At 49.3% G+C, this 23,032-nt stretch overlaps 1 protein-coding gene across 2 annotated transcripts; it reads right to left on the bottom strand.

Annotated features, from left to right (window-relative positions):
- Positions 1-342: 342 nt before the first annotated feature.
- On the bottom strand, positions 343-21,325 carry Slc34a2 (solute carrier family 34 member 2). 2 transcript variants are annotated; one of them, XM_040292577.2, is made up of 14 exons: positions 21,012-21,325; positions 18,753-18,900; positions 12,286-12,397; positions 12,061-12,195; positions 11,798-11,926; positions 10,413-10,556; positions 9,087-9,198; positions 7,023-7,218; positions 6,314-6,409; positions 5,646-5,766; positions 4,575-4,742; positions 3,579-3,695; positions 3,370-3,494; positions 343-2,699 (listed from the first exon to the last, which is right to left on the bottom strand). In XM_040292577.2, exons 3-14 carry the CDS (start codon positions 12,392-12,394, stop codon positions 2,067-2,069), a joined length of 2,085 nt encoding a protein of 694 aa, XP_040148511.1. In that variant the 5' UTR covers positions 12,395-12,397; positions 18,753-18,900; positions 21,012-21,325; the 3' UTR covers positions 343-2,066. The 2 variants fall into 2 exon arrangements, with proteins under 2 accessions (XP_040148511.1, XP_005318971.1); XM_005318914.4 differs by lacking the exon at positions 18,753-18,900.
- Between the last annotated feature and the right edge of the window lie 1,707 nt (positions 21,326-23,032).

Here is a 23,032-nt window from a genome sequence, read left to right as displayed (position 1 = left end):
TGCTGAGCCTCAGCCTCCATAGTCACTGGGAAAACACATGTACTACTTCGGCTGGCGAGTGATACAATGATCCCACAAAAGCTCTTCACATTTGCATTCAAAACTGCCATTGCACACTTGTGACACTCACACTGACACCTTAAATTTGAATGCCTGTCCCTGAATAGCCAGTCTCCCATCAAGGAGACACAAAGGAAAGCTTTGTGTGTTCAGTAGCTATAATGGTCCTCCCACTAAATTTTCACAGAAGGCCCCACAAAATGTGCAACTGCCCCAGTGGTGGGTGGTGAGGGTTAGACAAGGGTTACCTCCCATCTTTAGGAGATAAATACAACACACTCCTTCTGGGTGTGATCATTTTTATTTTTTCCTTCCCATAACCAGTTTAAAAAAATACAATCAGCTCAGGTACAAGGATTCCATTTTTAAAAATCAGAGTGCAAGGATAGCCACGGCCACTGCCCAGGTTAACTTACATATTTACAGCGTGCAGGGTGGCATGGCCAGAGGCAGGTTGGAAGGTGGTATTACAAAATATACAAAGGTGGTCTTCTGTGCTTTACATCTTAGAACCCTGTCTCATTTCCAAATGAGACACTATAAAACACAAATCACAGACTATTTACTATATAACTTATGAAAAATGCTGTACAGATGCGTGACTATAAATACAGAGTATAAATGGCTCTTTTTTGGGAATTAGTATCTACAGGGGGGAAGGTCAGAGAGGGCTCAGCTTGGTATCCCATCCTGACAAGATGGAGATGCCTGGATGGGAGAGGACGGCAGAACTGCACTGATACTTTGGTCTCAGATAAGTCTGAAGCTCACCTTCCAAGGAAGAATTACAACAGATGAGGTGAGCAGCAATGGTGTAAATGAAAAGGGACTCTGGAAGACAAGAGAGGAGGCACCTGGGACATGGAGCCACCCCTTAGCCCTCAGCCACATGTAATCATGGTTCCCAGGGCAATCTAGCTGCACCTGGTTATCTTCCTGGAAAAGACTCACAGGCATGGAGAGGGTGGAAATGTTTGAACAGAGACTCCAGTGCATGTATGTGTGGGTGTGAACATGGATGGAAGTTGACCACTGGCCCAAAAGTCATCTTACACAAAAGAGGAACTGGAAGCGAACAGACCTGTCCCAGGAGCAGGTGATTCCTGGCCCTAGAGATGACAGCAGTGGAGGGAGTGAGATAATGGACTGCCTATTCTGTTTCAAGGGCTCCAATGGGAACTATTTCTATCTGGCCAAGGAAGTGGCATCAATGTAGCCTCAATGGTTGTCAATCAATTTGACTTGACTTTGACCTGAGGTTCTCTGGCCAATCAACATCTCCCCAAATGCTGACCATTCCCTGTTCTTATCCTCCATCAGCCCAGTACAGGATCAGAATCAATCAACAACCAATCTTTGTATGTGCGCCTAACCCTCTCTGTAGCTCAGGCCTGGCTCCCATCCTGAAAATTTGAGGACACTGCAGGTAAACTTTGGGCCACCCAAACCTGCCCAGGTAGGGAACTCCTGACATTGTGGGGAGCATTGAGGAGTGGGAAGCCCGCCTCCCATGCTCTTGTCCAAGTCTCCAAACAATTGCTATTTGCCCTCAACAGGGCGGCTCTGGGGCAGGGAGGCCTGTGAGCAAGAAGTCAGTCTTTGCTAAGAAAGAGGCCCTTAGGCAATGGAGAACAGCTTTGTACATGTGTATATACACACCCTTACATGGGCACCTTCCAGAACCTTCCATAAATCCCTCCTGGAGGAGGGGGCGGTTCTTTCTGAAAAGCAGGTTCAGTCTGAGAACATCCTATTTCACCTGTGTGCAGGAGTGGTTGTGGCCACCTCCTGGCCAGCTTGGTTGTCCTCATCTCCCTTGGTGATGCCTTGTGCCTTCTGGGAGGGGGGTCTAGGGCACAGAAGCTGACAGTCTGAGTAAGGGAAGAAGAGCTAGGCCTGACATCAAGCTCCCCACTAGGGACAAATCCCTGTGAGGCAGCGGAAAGCATGCAGGGAGGGAGGGCGGAGCACTCGGCACCTGAGGTCCCCCCAACCTCTGGGTGGTCCTAGAAGGCCGTGCTATTGCAGATGGCCTTGGTGCCCGGGACATCATCGTGGGCCTTGACCTCATCCTGGGCTTCTATGTTCATGGCGGCATTTTGGAAGGCCTCGGGGGCCTTCATGGGGACACCCTGCACCTCCTGCACCTCCTCCAGGTCCTGGCAGCACTTGCTGCAGCGGCAGCACTTGCCACAGCCGCACATCAGGCAGCACACGCGGCAGCACACGCGGCAGCAGCAACAGCAGCGCTGCTGGCAGCAGCTGGTGGCCAAGGTGATGAGGTTGTCCCAGGGCTTCAGGGAGTGCATCCACTGGGGCAGGAAGTTCCAATTGCGGAGCTTGATGGGCAGGACACGTGGGCAGCGGGACTGCAGGAGCCGGAGGCAGATCACCAGCAGCAGCAGGAGGATGATGGGCACCCCCACGCCCACCAACACGGGCCAGCCAGCCAGCGAGAGGCCGAACACCGCCAGCGGGGTCAGGAAGAAGAAGAAGATCAGGTAGAACACCGCAAACCAGCGGTACTTGGCGGAGATGTTGCCCAGCCCCTTGGCCAGGCGGATCGGCAGGCGGGTGAACGGGATCGGGTACCACAGCAAAATGCCAGAGATGTTGAAGAAAAAGTGGCACAGGGCGATCTGAAACACAGGAGGTGGGACAGGTGAGGAGGGCGGCCACCTAGCAGAGTCCTTCCTGAAAAGCTACAGATGCTTCTGGGAAACCTGAAGGGGGACCAGGGACGTGGCCAGGCTGAGTCTCAGCTCAGTTTTCAGGACCTGGGGTTCCTAAGGCACCAGCTAACAATGGGTTTGCCCAGTTCTTCCCCGGGCAGTGGTTCCGCTGCTCCAGCCAAGCAGGTAGGAGCAGGTGGGCAGAAGGCCTGCAGAAGTTCCAGCTGGCTTGGCTGGTGGCCTCCACAGTAGGGAGAGGGAGGTGGAGGATGGCCAGCCTCTAAAAGCCAGAGCAGCAGCAACCACAAGTGGGAGATGTCCAAGGTGGGATTCAAGCCCACAGGAAATCCTGAGCACTTGAAACAGGGCTAGTCTACACTGAGATACGCCCCAAGTGTAAAAGAATGTGAAATATCATAGGTTGGTGTGATAATGAATTAATCACGTTAAAATGAACCTCCCTGTATTTTCCTTTTTAAAAATATGGCTACCAGTTGGATTTGGTGGTGTGTGCCTATAATCCCAGGGACTTGGGAGACTGACACAGGAGGATCAAGTTTGAGGCCAGCCTCCGCAACTTTTGAGTCAAAAAAACCCCCCAAAAACACAGGGGCCCACTCCTGCAGCATGTTCCCACCTGAAGAGAACTCTTGAGAGTGTTTCCCGGGCTGGCTAAGGCGGCCAGGATGGCGGTGGTGGTGGTGCCAATGTTGGAGCCCAGAGTGAGCGGATAAGCCCTCTCAATGGTTATCACACCGATACCTGGAGAGAAAGAGCACATGACATCAGGCCTCAGGGTGACTGCAAATGGCAAGGGAGGCCCAAGAGAGTCAGGGAGAAACTTACCGATCAGAGGGGTCATGGCAGACGTGAACACTGAGCTGCTCTGCACAATGAAGGTCATGCCTGCTCCGACGAGGATGGCTAGGTAGCCGGTCACCCAGGCAAAGGGAAAGGGGAAATCTGGAAGACAGAGGGGAAGAAGACTTAAGAACCCCTGGCCAAAGCTTGGCGAGATGCACTGCCGGCACCTCCTTAGGACCCCAGGAGCAGAGCGGGCTGGAGGCTGAGGCTACGCCCCCCACATCATCTTGGTTCAGGCCCCTGCTTCTCTCCCAGCTGACTTTGACCCTGCATGTCCAGGTGAACCAGGGACATAGGTGTTACGAAGATACAGACAAGATGCACGGAGGCCTGGTTAACAACATCCTCCCAAAGGACCTGGCCAGCGTAGAGCTTAGCACTTTCTCCCTGGTGTCCAGCCTTCTGCCCAGCCTGCACCGGGTCAGGCCCTGCCTGCCTGGCCAGCCTTCAGTTTATGCTCAGTGCAAAAGAGTCCCTTGCTCAAGAGTGCTGGGGTGGTGACGTCATTGCTTGGTGAGCTCTCATTGGCTGGGACCCTCTACTGGGAGCTCTTCTTGGCCAGTGAGTTTTGTTGGCTACCTGAGGATGCTAAGCTATTTATGGAGAATCACATTTCCTTTCAAGAATGAAGAGAAGTAAAGACAAATGTGGATGCCTGTTACCCTTTCCACGGGCTCCTGATAGGCCCAGGGAGGCCTCAGTGTCTAGAAAACCAGCCAGAAGGGAAGGCCCACCTCGTGGCTCTGGATGTAAACTGGCTTTCTCATGCCCTTGCTGACCAGTGATGGAAGCATGTGCCTGCCCCAGGACCATCAGGACATGAAGGAGAATTCCTACCTTAACCCCTGCAGCTCATTAGATGGAAGAGAGATTCCACACACAGGCCATGACAAGATGGGAATCAAAGGAGCCCCTGGGTTGGCTGCATAATCCTATTCCCCAGGTAGGCCAGAGGTGTTGGAGAGGTGGTACACATACCAGTGTTGATGGTTTTCTTGATGACAACTGCAACCTGTCCCTTGAGCACAGAGCCCAGGAGCTTGACGATCATGATCAGGCAGCCGCAGAGGACCATCAGGGAGACAATCAGCAGGATGATGCCCACAGCCAGATCCGGGAGGTTGAAATTCACAAAGATGTGCTGGCCTGGAGACACAGAAAGCCTTGTCAGAAGGGGCAGGAGCCATGTGGCTCAGATTCCTTTTTTCTGGTATCCTCCCTCACAGTAACAGAATCCTGGGTACACACATGGCAGCTATACAGACAGCCCTTCCCAGACTCCTCTGCAGCTAACTATAGCCCTGGGACAGTCAGACATCCTGAGGCTGGAAAATGAAATGAGGGGCTTTAAAAAAAATTCCCAGCCAGTTAAGGGCAGATCTATGTCCACAGCCCATTCCTTCTCCCATTGGTGGTTTTGTTTTGTTTGTTTTTTGTAACTTGAGATACAGCAAAGCATTGAGGTATTGCTACTGGTTTTGCAAAGTAACAATGTGTCCCCATATTAAGTCCAGCAAAGCACAGTTATATCACATGGATGTGTAGCACTTAGAACATTGGAGATGACAGGGTCACTAAATTCTGTGATGTAAGTCACATCTGGAGCAAAGGTATACTGTTCAGAATTAATGTCAGCTGTAGAGGGAGAGAAGATCTACTATAAGAGGGTCCCTAAGGAACAATTAGAAGAACGGAGGATACCTGATTTGGAAAAGATCCCAAGGGCAACATCACAGCTTATTAAAGAATCACAGCCTCCTGCAGGCTGTTTTTCATGGGGCCAGCTGTGCAGAAGGGACTCACTGGATATCATCTGTCCTGTGTGGGTCCCACATTGGGCTTCAGGTCCTCATTCTGCCCCTTCCCTTGGGACCCTGGGCCTGTCCTTAGTCCCTAAGCCGTGGCTTCTTCTGTTTTAAAAGCCCACTCCTCGTGTCTCAAGTAGGTCCTGTGCTAGGCCTCTGATGCCCTCTTTGCTCTACTTCCTGGGCCCAGAAGCCTCCTTGAGTAACAGCCTGTCCCAATGGCTGATTTGCTGAGTCCACTCACACTTGGCAATGTTCTCCTTGTAGGTCACGTTCTTGATGGTCCAGGTATAGATGCCGTCCGTCCAACAGAGGGAAGGGGAAGTGCAGTTCTCAGGCGAGGGGACGGTGACATTCATCTGAGTCTAAGAGATGAACATGCCACAACAACTCTCAATTTTGGTGGGAAATGCTTAGAAACGTGATCAGTAGAGTTTTCCCATCTTAATTTTAAAAGTTCTTGGAAAAACTGAAACCAATAGATTTTTTTTTAAATCTCATTTTTGTATTTTAGTTTTTGGCACCCCTACTGCACAGGGTGGCAGATTCCCTGACACAGGCAAGAACCTATCGACCACCTGGGGAGGAATGTTCTGGAAGAGTAGGGAAAGTGGGAGATGCCACCTGCTGCCCGGTCCATACAGTGGGACACACAGGTTCCATGGGCCTCCCTCCAAAATGGGAAAGGCACAAGGCTTGACTTATCCAGGACACCTAACAAAACTGGCATAGCATATCCATGGCTCAGTGGGGGGCTTGAGTCCAGCCATCATTTCACAGACTTATTTCCAAAAGGACACTCAACTGGCCAATTTTGATTTTCTAGGCATTTCCATTTTTGGTTCCCCTTTTTCTTTGCCTCCTTGACTGCCAGGATTCACCCACCCAATAATATTATTCCTGGAAACATACCGTATTTGTAAAAGTTTTGCACCAAATCTTGATCAGACTCTTGTTTTGGGCAGATTCGTCATTCATTGCAATTTGGTGGATGACTTTTTTATCCAGCTGAAGAATGCAATAAATAGACAAGACCATCAGCCCATCCTCAGAACTGAGGACACAGATGCAGGTTTCGCTGTGAGAGGGTTTCTGGGGAGGTGAGCTTGACTGTGAGCCCTCGCATCCTGTCTGCACCCCACAGGGTGCAGTCGAGTATCCAGGTATTACCAAGTGATCACTAGAAGAATGAGTGCTTTTGGCCCATGAGCAAGAGCACTGTTATTTAGGAAGCAGGCTGCAGCTATTTCCTGATGAACTGACTGCCAGAGAAAACCAGACGGCAGACACCAGAGACCACTGCGGGGAGATGGCCCCTGGTCGAAAGGACAGGAGTAGGATAACAGTGGGTCCAGAGATGGCAATGAGGACAAAGTTGTCCATGTGTCCGGTGAACAATCCCTGAAAAGTGCTCACTGCCCGTCCCCCCACCCCCAAAGACACACACACTGTTGGAGTCAAGGAATTTAAAAGACCATTGCTCCTAAGAGTCCTGAAATACGCCTCCCTGAGCCTTTTTCAGAGGTACCACTAAGCCGTGTGCATAAACCCTCATCTCCTTACAGGCTCAGTGTGGTGGGTGGGGTGGGAATGGGATGCCCTTTTTCCTGGATAGTGGTACCTGAATGATGAGCTTCGTGAAGGGATCTGTGATGACTTTCAGAAGTGCTGGGGCATCTTCTCCATTCTGGAAGTGGAAGGTGTCCACCACCAGGTTGGTCAAAATCTCCAGGTAGTGGGTGGCAGCCTCCAGGGGCAAGAGCACCAGTACAGACAGCCAGTTGAAGAAGTCATGGACAGTGGCCCCTGCAAAAGCCCTGTGGGAAGGGAACCCAGCCCTCAGGTTAATCAAGGAGGGCAAGGACACCCATCCAGCGGGCTCTTGCTTGCTGCTGTCCAGTGTGTGCACAGATGTAGAATCTCAGTTCTGTTCTTATTGTAATTCCCAAAGTGGGTGGTATTACCATTCCCCTTGCACTGGAGAGCCAGCTAGTAGGTATGTCTGGAATAATTCTCTCAGCAAATACCATCTGGAGGAGTAGCATCAAGACTTTTTTTTTTTTTTAGTTTTTTGTGGTTCTGGGGAATCAAACCCAGTGCCTCACACATGCTAAGAAAATGCTGAACCACTGAGCCACAATCCCAGCCCAAGACCTCTTTGAATCACACAAATACAACCTCCCCTTAGAAAGGTCTAGTCCAGCAGCAGGTAACAAAGTTCTCTATCCACATGAATTCTTAACCCTTTAAGAATCTTGAGAGGCTGGTGAAACATGAACAGTCTCCATAGGAAGCCCAGCTTATATATGCCACCCTTTGCCTCTAAAACCAAGGAGGTCCTTGGTTCCCCCTGAACTCCATCTCACCTCCAGATTGAGAACTATGCTTTCCCTCAAGCAAAAATGATTCCTTTAAAAATCATCTGGAAAAAAAATCATCAAGCCAAATGGAATGTGGAACATGAATATTTAGAAGTGGCTAATAAAATGAGGGGGGCCACTTTACTAGTAAACATAAAATTGGCAAGTGTAATTTTTCATCTGTCCTATTAGCTATTATTTTCTAATGAAGTCTTACTCTTCTCAGATAGTGAGTCAAGACAGTTTCAGGGGCTAAAGTGTGGCTCAGCAATAGAACATTTGCCTAGCATGCATGAGACCCTGGGTTCAATCCCCATCACTAGAAAAAAAAAAGAAGCTAAGTAAGTCAATGGTATCCTATATGTAGCCACATTGATATTCTTCCACTTGAAACAATGAAAAGAATCCAAAACCTCAAATGGGGAAACCCAGCTGTGCCCCCCAATGAAGTCATTTCACCTCCTTGAGCTTCAACATGAATAAAACAGGCTGTAGAAAACCCTGCCTCTCCATGAGAAGACCAAATTAGAATACGCCCAGCTTGGTGTGTATCATTACTGTGACCATCAGGACATTTCATCAGGGACCAGATGAGGTGGCTAAGGGAAAATGAAGGACCCCAATGACGTCCACTGGCTGCCAGTTCACCAACAGACAAGGGATGACGTTTGCTGTCTCCCCCATTAGCCTGCAGTAATGTCAGCGGCTTGACCACAAGGTAATCATAGAGGCATGCAGGCAACCATGTCTCAGTTTTAATAATCTCTGGTAAAGACCATCGCTGGGAAGAGAAGCCAGGAAATGGGTTAATTTTTTCATTCATTTTTTGGAAAGAAAAGGTTTCCTCTGCCTATATATTCAACCTGCTCTATTTTCAGACCTGACACATCCATGCCTTCTATTGGCATGCTTCTGAACAATGGAGAAAAAGTGGCACCAGCTGAGCTGGCCAAATATGGAAGTTGTAATCATTTATGACTAAGTGCGACAGTAACTCCTACCCTGACTGGCTGTGTTAACTCCCCCACTAGCAGCAAGCCTCCAGCGAAAGCCCTGATCTTGCTCCAGGCACCCTGCCCAACACTCGCAGGCATGACTGTTGAATCCTTGAGATAAGCCGTTGGGGAAAGATGCTATGATTGTCCCAGTTTGCAGACTAGGGAGCAGAGTCTGATCAACTGGGGAGTGTGTGACCCCAGCCCCAGCTGGACTCCCTGCCTACTGCCTTCAAGAGCCAGGCAAGCATGTGCTGGTGGCACCAGGTGGGTCCTTCAGCGTAATGCACAACAGGCCTGATGGCAGTAAAGGCTGGTTGAGGTTCTTACCTCCTGAACTCGCTGCGGTCTCCTGCCTGCATGAGTGCCACAATGGTGTTGGTGATGGAGGTCCCGATGTTGGCCCCCATGATGATGGGGATGGCTGCCCGCACAGTCAGCACTGGGGGTTGGAAGAGTGGTTAGCACATTTCAGAATGAGCCCGGCTGCTCTTACATGACCCAGGGTGGGCTGGACTCCCTAGGGCTGGTGTCCCTTAAAGCACCTGTTCAGTCTCCAGGACAGGAATGCATGTGGCTGTGCTAAACCACTGTCCAAAATTCCTGCACATAATTTTGGGGCATCCACAGAGCTGGTGAAACCCTCCTGTGGATCCAAGTTTAAAAATGGCCTTCTAAATTTTTTCTCCTCAATATTACCAATGAGGCCAGAAGCATACAGACAGCTACTGTTTGAGGAACAGTGGATAAGTCCAGGGCTCAAGGGGATGGACTCCGTTTCCCAGAGCAGTAGGCTTCCACTTAAGGAGGAGTCAGACCCACACTGGACAAAGTCCTCTGTATCTCCCAGGCAAATCCTGGAAGGATCATTTCCTTTTGCTAACAAAATCAGCAAATGACCATTCTCTGACATGGGAGAGTAAAGCTTTTGGAACTAATTATCTTTCTCTAAAAAAAATTCTGGTTCATATTGGTTAAAATGCTGGTTTGAGCTGAAAATCAGTTACAAGTGATTCCCCTCCATCCCAACCTCAGAGCACATATTAAGCAGGGCAGCTTTGGAACAATGTCTGCAAACTCAGTTGTTCCAAAGCCTGTGTATAGTATGATTAAGTGCCTTTATGGTTAGCACTGAGTTGTCCAGCCCAAGGAATTGACTTTGAACTAACGAACCTCCTGCCTCAGCCTCCCAAGCTGCTGGGATTGCAGTCATGTGCCACTGCACCCAGGGATTGAACTCATTGGCATTTAAACCCAGAGCCACATCCCCTTTTTATTTAGAGACAGGGGTCTTGCTGAGTTGCTTAGGGCCTCACTAGGGAACTTTAAATTGATGGAAATGTTTGATATGGCAGGTGCTGGGCACGTGGGGCACTGAGCATATTTTAAATTCATTAAGGTTAAATGGAATCAGCCACATAATGGCAGTTGGAGTAGATACCATATTTCTAGAAAATTCAGAGACCTCAAGCATCTGTCTATTTTTGGACCCAGCCATCCAATGCAAACAGGAAACTGCTGGGATCAAAGGTGAGACATATCACAGTTGGACAAGATGTGAAGATAATGGTGACAGGGCCCAGATATATTCAGAGTAAATTCCAGGCTCCCCAGATGGATGGGGTGCCTGGGATGCACATGGGTGCCTGGACTCACATGAGGAGGCCACCATGCTGACGATGATGGATGAGGAGGTGCTGGAGCTCTGCACCATGACGGTCACCAGCACCCCGATCACCAGTCCCGCCACGGGGTTGGACATGATGGAGTTGTTGCTGAAGAACTGCCCGGCCACTTTTCCTAAAAGACAAATTCAATGGTCACATGAAGAGGGAACAGTTTCCAACACGGCAGGGCCCTTTGGGATCTTGCTTCTTCCCTGCACCCCCCTGGTCAGTGGGGAAATCTGGCTGCCGGTGCCTCCCAGCCCACCTCTCTGACCTAGTTCCCCGTCAGCCTCAGCTCCTTGTTCCGGGTCCCCTGCTCTGCAGCCTCTCACCCTTACCGCTCCATGAGCAGGCCTCTTGCTCACCTTCTGATCAGGAACCTGGCCTCGCTGTGTGGCAGCCCAGAGGGCCTCCCCATTCTTCTCTACCCAGCCCCAGCTCCATCCTCAGCCCCAGGGGATGATTGAATGCGGGCTGAGTCATTTTGAGGGCATGCCTCTGACCCCCTTGATCCCTTCCCTGATCCATTTTATAATGCAGACCCAGGCCAGAGAGCGGATGTTACTTGGAGATAATCAGAAAGTGATGAAGCAGAGCCCCTCGCTGATGCTGCCACAGATCGGGAGGACTGGAAGTGACAAGTAGGCACTTTGCACCTCAAGCTTCCCCGTGAGAGCCTACCCACTATGGTCTCCCAAGCACACGACAGACACTGAGAGATGCAGGATCCCATAGCGTCTCATGATAACCTGAGACTGAATCTTGCTAACTACAAGACTCTTGGGGCTGGTGAATGATCTGAGCCTCAATCCTCCCCTCAAGAGATGGGAGGGGCTTTGAGAAGGAATGTGGAGACCAGGCCTTCTTTACAAAGGTAACCAAGCACCAGGTGACCTATTTCCGGGTTCCACTCGGGCCTGAGATGTATGGCCATGTGCTGTGGATACAGATTCCCCCAGCCTGGGACCTCTGACCTTCCCTAGCTTTGATTTTTTTTTTTTTTTTTTTTTTGTTCTTGCTCTGGGCTAAGAGCATTCTTTCTTATGCTGTAATCTCTGGGCAGAGAGGCTGAGAGACAGCAGGGATCCCTCACTAAGTCCTCAGGTCAAACAGCTTCCTGCCTGGGGTTAGTGAACAAAGGTGAGGGCGATAGCTTGTGGTGGCTCCAGCACCGGCTCCTGGCCTGCCACCTGGGCCAGGTCATAGCTGTGTGGGCCTCAGTTTTCTCCTCTATACAAAGGGGAAAGTGGACTTCCCAAGATGATCTGAGACAGTTTAACTCCTTGTCAAGTGCAGGGCTTCAATGGGGACTGTCTGAACCCAATTCCGCTGCAGTGCCTCCCCACCCCCCACCTCCACGCCTTTCACCCATACCTCCAACCAGCTGGAAGGCGCTGCTGAGGACGTCCAAGGAGCACACGAACAAGTAGAGGAACCCCAGGAGCAGAATGAATTTTCCAATCCCTTGGAAGACACATAAGAGCTTCCCTTTGGCGTCTCTCTCTGTGGGGGGAGGGGGAAGAAGGCACAAAGCTCTCAGTGTCCACAGCACTGGTTCTAAGAGCATCAGACCAATGAAGGAAGAGGGACTCGAAGGAGGTAACATTGAACAACAACCTCTGCTGCTCCCTGTTTACCTGACCACTTGATCCCAGTATCCTGGAGTGCGGGCAGGTCCCAGGGGTCTTCCACGTCAGTGGGCTCCTCTATCAGAGTCGCAGTGGAGTACGAGGGCAGAAGTTCAATTTTGGCTGCAGGACCACTGCCGTCATCTGCCCAGAGAAGCAGCAGCCTTGAGAATCAGACCCATAACTCCTCAGGTCCTGGCAGGGGACCCACCCATGGCAGATGAGGTCACTTACTTTTGCCAGTCTCCTGGCCTTTGGCTGGTGTGGACTGATGACTCGTGGCCCCTTCGATGTATTTATTGGGGTTGGGCTGGGCATTTTCCAACTCAGGCCAAGGAGCCATGGTCTGTGGATCAGAAGACAGAGTTAAGAGCAGCCATTAAACAGAGGCTGCATGTGGCTGGCAGAGAAAGGGCAACTGTCCATGGTAAAGTCTACTGGGAAGGGAAAGGGGTCCTCCCTCCACCATGCTCCAGGCTGCCACTGTATCAAGCCTCATTGTGTCCATTCTAGCCTCATATTTAGACCCTTAGTTGTGCTTCCTATGAGTCCTTGAATTTCTTTGTCTCCACCTGTACAGCTTCTTGCACTGATCAAAACTGGAACACCAACCCATCCACCATGGAGGGAGGCCAAGTTCTTGTGACCCTCTGCCACATGCATCATGGACTTAGCAAACACATGTGTGTACTGGGCATATGCCTCACACCACCTGCTCTCCTACTACCTGGGTCTTCTGACCCTTGTAGTCCTTGTCCTTTGAAATACATTAGACAAAGCAATTCCAAGAACTAAAATGGGAAAAATCAAAGAAAAGGAAGTACAAATGGCAAAAATTCTTGTTAAAAAACAAGGAGTGCAGCCTCACTAGTTATCAAGATAAACAAACCAAAATTAACAACAACTATCAAAGTGGCAAAAGGATCTTTGAAAGGCATGATACACTATGCTGGAGAAGGTGTTGTGAGATGAGTGCATGATTTGGTAAAATGTCTATAGTGCTTTACATTCATTGTGCATCTTTGACCATTTTTTACATTCATTGTGCATCTTTGTCATTTTACTTCTAGGAATTGGGAACCTAGGAATAGTCGCTCTCAGGAAACTAACTGCTTTGTTCTAATCACTTCTTGCAAGAGGGCTTCCAAGAACCTGGGTCTGTCTCTTTCCTCTTCTTAAATCAGGCCATTTCCTACCTACCAGAATGCCAAGCACTACCCAAAAGGGGCTTTGTCTTGTTCATCACTATGTCCTAAGGGCCTGAAGTCCACCTGGCATGTTGACAATGCACAAAATATTTATTAAAGAATGAATACAACATAGACCAAAAGACAGTTGCTTTATGGATTTGTAAATAAAACAGGGAGTTTATTGCACTAATTATGGTATATCCAAGCAGTGTGACAGCATGACATTAAAAAATGTTACAATGAAAAAGACTTCAAATTGTGGGAAAATGGCACTTTTTTGTCCAATTTTTAGCATGATCTCCACAAGGTAAACAGGATCCTAAAATGTTCCATAGTGTTCAGAGTGGGTGGAATTGTGGGTGATTTTAATTTTCCAAAGTCTTTAAAAAGGCACAGCTCAATGTACAAGGGTTAAGATGGCTCTACAACACCTATATCACTTGTTTTTCAGAGAGAGCTGACTCTGAGGCCCTGGGTTCAATCCCCAGCACTGTAAAAAAATGGGAAAGGAACTAGTGATTTTGAAACTCCCTATTTCAGATAGGTGCTAAGCTGGGCACTTGATATACCACAGTGTTTTAGAACCAAATTCCGGTTCTTCCCTTGACACTGTCACCTGGGGCAAGTCACTTGACCATTCTGTGACTGTTTCCCACAAGCAAATGAGTGGGCCTACCACACTGGGCCATTAGGAAGCTACTAGTAATTCTATTTGGGGGCTTAGAGCAGTATTTGTTATCTGATTAATGAATTGGTTTGCCACTCCCCTTAGCAACCTTGTAAGGGGTTAGGATTATTTCCTTTGTATAGATGAGAAAACTGAGAATCTCAGGGGTGAAGCCACTTGGCTCAAGGTCATGGCCATGATTTAGAGTTTTTCTGACTCCAAAGTCTATGTTTACCTCTAATTACTATGTGACTTGAGCCCTCAAAGACCCAGCCTGACACGCATCATGTGGAAACACCCAAATGGATGAATGACAGGCAAGGGGGCCTCCTGAGTTAATGATACAGAGTGAGAGGTTCAAAGGCCCAACACTAGGCAAGTTGGGAGAGTCTGCTGCAGGAGTGGATGTCCCACTTCCTGTGACTGAAGCTGGGAGGCAGGAGAAGGAATCCATGATCAAGGTCTCTAGCCAACACCTCCACCCTGGATGCTTGTGCAGGTGCCTCTGCCTACATTCTACCCCAGGCCTCCATTCTACCCCAGGCCTCCATTCTTCAAGGGTCAACCACAGTCACTTCAAATTCACCTTGAATCTAGCTGGCCTCAGGCAATCCACACACATGCCCCATGCAGAACTTTCCTGTGATTCCTGAATTTATCCTCCCACATTTTCAAAGTCACCTCTGACCACCCTGATTCCCACCAGCACCAGGACCTACAGAGTCTAATTGGAGGGCCTCACAGCATTCAGATTCTGGTACCATATTGGTTGTTACTATATCCCTGGTCAGGGCTTCAGGAATCCCACCTGCTGTCCTGGTTTGGGCCCCAGATCTCTCCACAGGTGAGCTTCCCTAACACAGCTGTAATGTGGGCCAATCTGGCTTCCCGTCTTCTGTTGCTTACCACTTTCCAAATAATCCCTCTTCTCCAGTCATATTTCTCCTAAAAGTGGGACCTGAACATTCCAAGAGTCCCATCCCTGCCCTGGTGCCCATGATGGACCATTCAAGCCCCACAACCCTCTGGGGCTCAGGCCCTTCTCTGCTTTAGTCTCCAGCCAGCTCTGACCTACTCTATGCTCCTGGCATGTGCTACCAAGTGACTCACCTGTACTCGATCATATACCACTGTGACATCTTTTAATTGATTTTTAATAACATTTAATGAGCTCCAAAGAGTTGCCAGGTGCCATATTAATGCCTTGATGAGAAACAGATCTAGATCTAGATCACACATTGCAAAAGGAGCCCAGGAGAAGCAACTCAAAGTTGCCCAGCAGGTGAGAGAGAGCCAGTTCTTAAACATAGCTCTGTCAGCGAGGCTAGGCCCTGTCCACAACACCCTGGGCCATGACATTGGCATGACTCGCCTTCCTGCAGCACTGATTCTACTCATGGAATTGGGGAAAGGGAATGGTAAGTGGTTGGACTGGTAGGTGATTTGCATTTGAGATACGATGTCTGTATGGTGCAAGCTATTGTCTAACCTTGACACGGCTGATGTTTGGGGCCAGAGAGTTCTTGTTATGAGGGGATTGTCCAGGGAACTGAGGGGTATTTATCTGGGCCCTTGACTAACAAGATGCCAGGAGGACCTCCCAACCCCAACTCTAACAATGCAAAATGTCCCCAGACATTGCCAAATATTCCTGAGGGGCTGAGAACTGCTTCAGAGGTTCAGAAACTGGCAGTCAATTCTCTGGATTGACTGCCAGCACCTTCCTCTGCTTCTGCCATTGCTGTGATGATAAAGTACATTTTAAAATCCCCAGAAAAGGGTCTGACTCATCGTAAACCTCGTGTGGTTATCAGCTATCTTAAATATGGATATATTGTAAATATGGTATAGGAAGATTTACATAAATTAAAATCTTAACAGGACATAGAAATTAATGCTTGAAGTTGTAATAAGCTATTCAGGGCTACCACAAGTCTGGCTCTTGCTCCTGAAGGCACTTTGAAGAACAAAATTTGAACATTATTGTAACCTTCTCTTTCTCTCTTAAATATTGGGGACTGAGCTCAGGGGTGCTTCACCACAGAGCTACATTCCTGGTCATTTTTATTTCATTTTCATTTTGTTTAAGACAGGGTCTCTGCTAAGTTGTGAAGAGTCTTGCTAAATGGCACAGGCTGTGCATCCTGTGTTTATAGCAGCACAATTCACAATAGCCAAACTATGGAACCCCTGTGGGTGTCCATCAACAGATGAATGGATAAAGCAAATGTGGTACATACACACAATGGGTTTTATTCGGTCAAATAAAATGAAATCATGTCATTTTCAGGAAAATGGATGGAACTAGAGACCATTATGCTAAGCAAAAAAGTCAAAAAGGGTCCAGGGCTTTATGTTCTCTCAAGTGTGCAAGGTAGAGAGGAAAAAGAGATGGGGGATCTCATGAAAGGGAGATAAGTAAAGATAAGGGACCAAGAAATAGAAGGTGAGAGAGAAGGGGGAGTGCTGGGAAGTGACACTGGCCAACTATATTGTTATATTGTGTGCATCTGTGATATCCAAACTAATCCCATCACTATGTACAACTATAATAGGCCAATTTAAAAATGTGGGAAAATAAAAAATAAAATTGCCCATGCTAGGCTTAAACCACCATGCTCCTGCTGGGATTCCAGGTGTGCACCACTGCATCTGGCTTCCACCTCTCTAACAATCTAGATTGTTTTTCTCATCTTATTCACATTCCTGACTTCCCAGAAAGAATTAAAGTCCTCAGAGGACAGGAACCATCTTTTATGTTTTATGATCCAGGCCAAAGTAGAACACGGCAGATACTTGATTTTGAATGGAAGAGTCAGCCTACAAGGGTCACTGAAGGATTGCACTTGACCCATGGTGACCAGGCCTACAAAGTCAACTGGAGCCTGAATCCTAATGACAGGTGATTGTCCCTTATCACCATGTGCAAGTTGCATTGACGCAACTCTATCAAGGACTGTAACCCGGATGTCACAGCTACCCTGCTGGGCAGCCACTCATAGGAATCTAACTGCAGAAAGCAACAAGATAGGGTGGCCTGTGACCCAGGCGGCTCAGATGTCTTCAGTGTCCCTTCATGAGGCTCATGATGGCTCCATTCACCTCCAAAGCTTCATTGTGCCACCAAAAAGCAAAGACTATTTCTACTGAATGTTTCCATTCCTTCTTGGAAGCCGTCTTCCCTATTCTGAGCCCAACTGTGTCATAGGTTATCCAAACACTTCCCTGATGAGCAGAGGTGCCCTCCCTCAGTAACTTCAGCTTCTGAACCCTCATCCCCCCTACCATCACTTCCTGGGTGCTCACGGTGCTGGATGCTGATACTCCGAGCAGCTGCAAGTCCACGCACCTTATACTGACCCCTCGGACAGATGTTCAGGAAGCCATCTGACCCAGCCCAGTTCAAGACTGCTGAACCCTCCCTCCTGGTCCTCTCCACCCCCACAGCTCAAGCTGCACCCAGGATGTGGGGAAATAAAGGGTTCCTAAAAGCCAATCAGACACCCCAGGCTGCAGCTCAGCCACACAGTCCCCAATCACCTGGCCCTCCCAGTCGGCAGAGCCACAGTATGTTTGCAGCAAGACAGTCAGCCAGTGCAGATTACAGCTAGCTAGAGTAGAGGGAGGGCCTGGAGCAATCAGCCCCCGGACCAGGCAATCATTCCAGGGAATCTCTGGGTCCCTGGACTTGCCACCTCTGTAGAGACCCTTGTGTTTTCCTGGAGGAAAGAGGACTGGCTCTACAGAGGCTGCCCCTCTCTGGGACCCTGAGTCTTTCTAGGCACCAGTTTCTTCATCTCATTGATGGGATGGTCATCTCCCTCAGAGATATAAACAACCAATTGATTAAAAAGTGTGAGGCCCGAGCAGATCCTGGCAGTGACCACCTGGAACTCTTGAATTGCACAGAATCATGAATGAGAAATCATCTCAGTTTTGCTGAGCCCTACACCATCTCCCAGCTCAGCACCAGACTCACAGTAAATATTTGCTCAAAATGAACCAAAGCTTTTGAGAAAGGTGTCTTGTGATTGGGGAGTCCCTACGTGGTTTGTGACCTCATGAAGTAAAGGTTTTTTTTTTTTTTTTTCCTGGGGTAGGACATGAAACTGGGGGACAGAGAAGAATTAAGCAATGTGTTTCAAAGCCACCTGGGGGTATGTCAGGATCTGAACCAAGGACTATTTGATTCAAAGCCAGCCTTTCCATAGACCCCACAGCCAGGGACCCCAACCAAGTGCCAGGGCAGCTCGGCTAGGAGAGCTGGCTGAGTCTGCAGGGGTCACTCCTGCACAGTCATGCAGACAGACATGCAGGCCAAGAATGCTCTAATGACAGGCTGCCAAGTCCCACAAGGCCTCAGGCACACTGGAGACCTGGACTCAGCAACTCCCAAGTCCTTTGGGAGACTTGGACAACCAGGAGGTGGTAGTGGATGTGGCAGACAGGCTGCAGCAGGAAGCTGAAGTCACTCTTCCCAGGGACATGGCACACACTGACCCTGCTGGCCGAGTGAGAAGATTTTAGAACCACCAGGGGTTCCTGTAGCCCTTGGCCCCCTCCAAAGTCTTTCTCCTATCCCCATCCCCCATGCAGCTGCCACCTCCCTAAATGCCCAAGGCCACACTCCAACACATTCCTGCCACCAGCCAGAGCGGTGGAACAGGTAGAGAAAACCTTCCATTTAGGCAGCGTGGTGCTAGTAATGCCCAGGAAAGAGCCTGGCAGATGAGGCCTTGTGATCACACATGGGCTTCCCTGCCCCAAGCCACCCACACTGTCTAACCCTCTTGGCTCCACTTCCGGGGTGCACACATGCAACCAGTGCCAAGAACAACACTGACCAAAGAGAGTCAGCTTCTGGGCTCTTCTGGGACTTAGGAAGCAGAGATATGTAGGGCACCTGGCAGTCATCCAACAGTTTGCATTGTCTGTGGCCTTCCAACCAGGACCTGTTCCGGGGCCACCTGTGCTCAGAGTAGCAGCAGCGACCTGAATGGGGGAGAAGAGCCAGGGGCAGTGGTCCTGCAGAGACCAGGACAGAGTCACACCTCCCTCTAGGCAATGGTCTCCACAGCACAGGGAAGATGACCTGTAGGATGTTGCCTAAGGGTTAAAGTAGCGCTGGAGGTTCTGTGCATGAAGGGTCTCATTCACCCTCACAAGCACTTGACATAAATATTTACTCTTTAGTCTTTTTTACTACCTACAGAGGGGGAAACCGAGGCACAGGGAAATTCGTTGCTTAAAGTGACACACATTACACTCAAAAGACAATTCAAATTCATGCAGTTCATGTTCTCAGCAGCCCCCAGAAATTCTTTTGAAAGAATGACCCAAGACTTACTTTCCTTCAGCTATCACAAAGTAAAATCCACCCTCAAGGACCTGCTGATCACGCAATGGAGGGTTATGTTTGACACAGCAACAAGAAGCAATGTGGGTTCAGGGCCTCAGGTCATGAATGGTTTTAGATGTGTTGAAAAGCACTAATCAGATTCTTTAAGACATTTATCCTCTCACTTTAAACTGGGGCCCAATTGCCACACCATTCCATTAGAGTGCACTTCCTGCTTATATTTACAGTTTAATAAAATCATATAATTAACCCATAACTGTAACAATTACTTTGCATTGTATTAGGAGGATTAAAAGGGCTGAAATTGTAAACATAAAATTTTGCACTTTTGAATTTTTAATTCACTGAGATGAAATATTCCATGGGATGTCCTGCCTATTTCTGTTGCTGTTCATATCCTTTCCCCAGAATGGACATGGGGATAGGGGTGAGGACAACAGAGTGGAAGATGGCTGAAAGCAATATTAAAATCCAGTTTATTCCAAGTCACTGTTTCTGAAAGACTTCACTAACTGAACTCAGTCTCCTCTTCCGTCCATTTTGTATCTAGTAATCCAGAAACCCCAGTTTCAGAGAGATGGCTGAATGATTTGGGAAGGGCTTAGGGGAAGCCAAATTGTTTAGCATCCAAGTCTTTTACAAAGGTACCCTTTTTGCTACCCATCTTACAAGACTTCAAAAACTAGAGGAAAAAAAAGATGATCAGCTGACATGAGACAAAAGATTCCAACAGTCATTTAACCATCTGAAACAATGACCATCGTATGAGGCACATCTTTTAAGAAAATGCAACACAGAACAAGTTAAAGATCGGCCAGAATGGGAGGGGAAGGAGAAGAAAGACAAACAAGGCCCAAAGCATTCAGGGCCAACCAACCAACCACAAACTGCCTCCAAGAAAAACATGTTTGGGACATATACTCCTCACCAAGGGAAAGGAGGATTCCAACTCTCCTCAGTCAGTGCCAGCTACCTGTACAGGCATCTGTGCCAGGCAACCTGGTTAACTCCATAACCGGTGCCCTTCTTTCTGATTTGAAGATGCTCATTTCCTCCAACACAACCACCCTGTACACATCAGTTAGTCATCAACCACCCCTCGGCCACCATCCTCTTGCCAAATTGTGGACCCTGTTCTCCCCCAAGACAACTGAAGGACAGGCCCTGTGATAATGCACACCTGTCCTACGGGGGACAGCAAACTAGGTCTGACTTCAGTCACCTTAGATAAGTTAACTCTGCAAACAAGTGCGAGGCAGTCACGCAGGGGACACCCCATCACAGTGAGCCACCACAAACCTAGCATTTTCAGGGCAGGAAAGACCCTGAGATGGGGGGATTAAGAAGGCTCAATCTGTAAACACTGCAATCTGGGATGGTCCCATTTTCTTGTGAAGAGAAGGAAACTTCACCAAGGGCTCACAGGAATCTGTTGAGTCACAGAGCTAGTTACAGACCAGCCAAAAAGTGAACACAGCCATCTGGACTCCTAAGGGGTTACCTGGTGCTTCCTCCCTGAGAGTTAGGACACCTTTTTGAATTCCCTGGTGTAGCAATCAGAGTTGTCGTAAGAGCCATACACTTAAGAAAAATCTTAAAAATGTCTAAAAGGTTATTTTCTCTTCCGTAGCCCAGAGCCAACCAAGTTCCTTGAAGTCAGCATCCAGGGCTCTAAAGGAATTGAGAATGGCTTTGCAAGTGAGAGAGGAGGGGAGGCAGCGCCTGGCCGGGCAGCGGTACTCACCAGCGCTCCCTTTGCAGGTGAGGCACAGGAGGCAGCCAGGTGGAGCGCAGCGGCGCGCCGGGTATATATAGCGAAGGTGTTGCGCAAAGAGGCCGGCGGCAGTCGCTGTCATCACGCCCCTCGCACATTCCAGGACCGCCTGCAGCCGCCGGGGCACTGCCTACCTGCCGCCGGCTTAATGAGCCCATCGTGACCCGCCCGCTGCGCAGAGGGAGGACAGGCGGCGGGCCCGGCTGCGGGCTGCGGACGGCGGAGAAACCTCAGACGGTCCGGCCCGCGAACGGCCCGAACGGCCCGAGCCCTGTCGGCGCCCCGCGTGCCGCGCCCCGCCCGGCGCTGGCCGCACGAGGTCCCGAGAGCCGCCGCTGCGCTCCCTGCAGCCCGCCTTCCCTCCCCAGCAGCCTCACTCTGCCAGTCTCGCTCGTGAGGCTGGAGGGGTCGGAGACTCAGGAACAAATTCGACAACAGAGCCCGGATCGTTGGAGGTGGCCCTGGGCAGCCTCAACGTAGCCTCGCGCCTGCCCGCGCAGCCCTGGGTCTGCACCCAGGTGGGGCTGGCCAGCCCGCGGAAGGGCAAGAGGCTGCTCCCACCGCCCCTTCTGGGAGCTTGCATCTCCTGTGTGCTTACATGTCTCCTGTCCCGGGAAACCCATCCTGGTCCTTATCATAACAGCTACCCAGTTACTTGGGCACACAATAACCGTCCCTAGGGCTAGGAGAAGCTCCCTTCCTAGCTGAGAGTAGAAGTTAGGGGCATGATCCAGGGGTGGGGGGTGGGGTGTGAGACCTGGGTCTGAAAATCCTGCCCCTTTCTCGTCCTTGCTATCCTGGTTTTATAGATGGGGAGTGAGACTTAACCAGCCAGTTGCTGGTTGTCCATAACTAGTAGTCAAAGCACCCCATTTGGAACAAGCTGGTTTCATTCCAAAACCAAGAGCTCTCAGAAGTGCCCCTTCCAGGAACCTGCAGTGCTGGGCTCCCTGGGGCTGAGAAACCAGGGGTGAAGCATGACTTCTGGGCCAAACTGCCTGAAATAAATTCCCCCTTCTGTCGAGTTTATGCTGCCTCCATTTGCTTGAGTTAAATGGGAATGTTGGTCCCAGTTAGAGTATTTCTACATACAGAACCGTGATTGGCAGTTAGGACTCTGTGTGACAGCCATGCTGGTTTCCATAGGAATCTCTGGTGTTGGGACAAGATAGGTGGGAAGCCTCACCCATCTGGAAGTTTGGGACAGGCCACACAGCCTGAGGTACTGTCCATGGGTACTGATGTTGCATGGGGAGTGGGCATTGGAGGAAGCTAATCAGCCTGGGTGACTCTGAAAGGGATGGCAGTAAGTGGACTTGGGTCAACTAGCCCCTTCTAAAGCAGCATTTAATGCCAGCAGTGTGCCCAGGTGTGTTTCTTGAGTTCAGCTTTACTTCTAACCATGGGCAAGACAGACTTCAGACACACCAACCCAGGTTCAAGGGAGCAGGCCTTGACTAGACATTCATTCCGTGAACCTCCCCTGGTGACTATGGTCTTTGATGTGGGACCTGAACTCAGTGCCTTCCCATTGCTTCTCCATCACTAAACAAGGAACTAGTTAATGTGCAGAAAACAACATTTTCAAAACACTTGCAAAGAGAGGTCTTCCTTCTACAGTGCAATGAAAAAGGCAAAACACAAAGTTTGATCCAGGATTTTTTCTAAATTCATGTGGATCTCAAGTTATAAAATCAGGGATAGTATATGATTCTAGTTTTAGATGTAATCTTAGTATTTACTTCTTGTACAGTGTGGAGTAGTGTGTACATGTGTTATTGTGCACATTTGAAATCTCTCTCTTTAGAGCATGGCCTAGTGGCTCATGCCTGTAATCCCAGAGACTTGGAAGGCTGATGTAAGAGGATCACAGGTTCAAAGCCAGCCTCAACACCTTAGTAAAGCCCTAAGCAACTTAGTGATATCTTGTCTCAAAACATAAAAAGAGCTGTGGATCTGACTCTGAGGCATAGCACCCCTGGATTAAATCC

This window comes from Ictidomys tridecemlineatus, chromosome 9, assembly GCF_052094955.1.
Source record: "Ictidomys tridecemlineatus isolate mIctTri1 chromosome 9, mIctTri1.hap1, whole genome shotgun sequence".
Lineage (NCBI taxonomy): Eukaryota > Metazoa > Chordata > Mammalia > Rodentia > Sciuridae > Ictidomys > Ictidomys tridecemlineatus.
The sequence above is the reverse complement of the archived record's forward strand: the minus strand, read 5'-3'. Positions and strand labels throughout refer to the sequence as shown.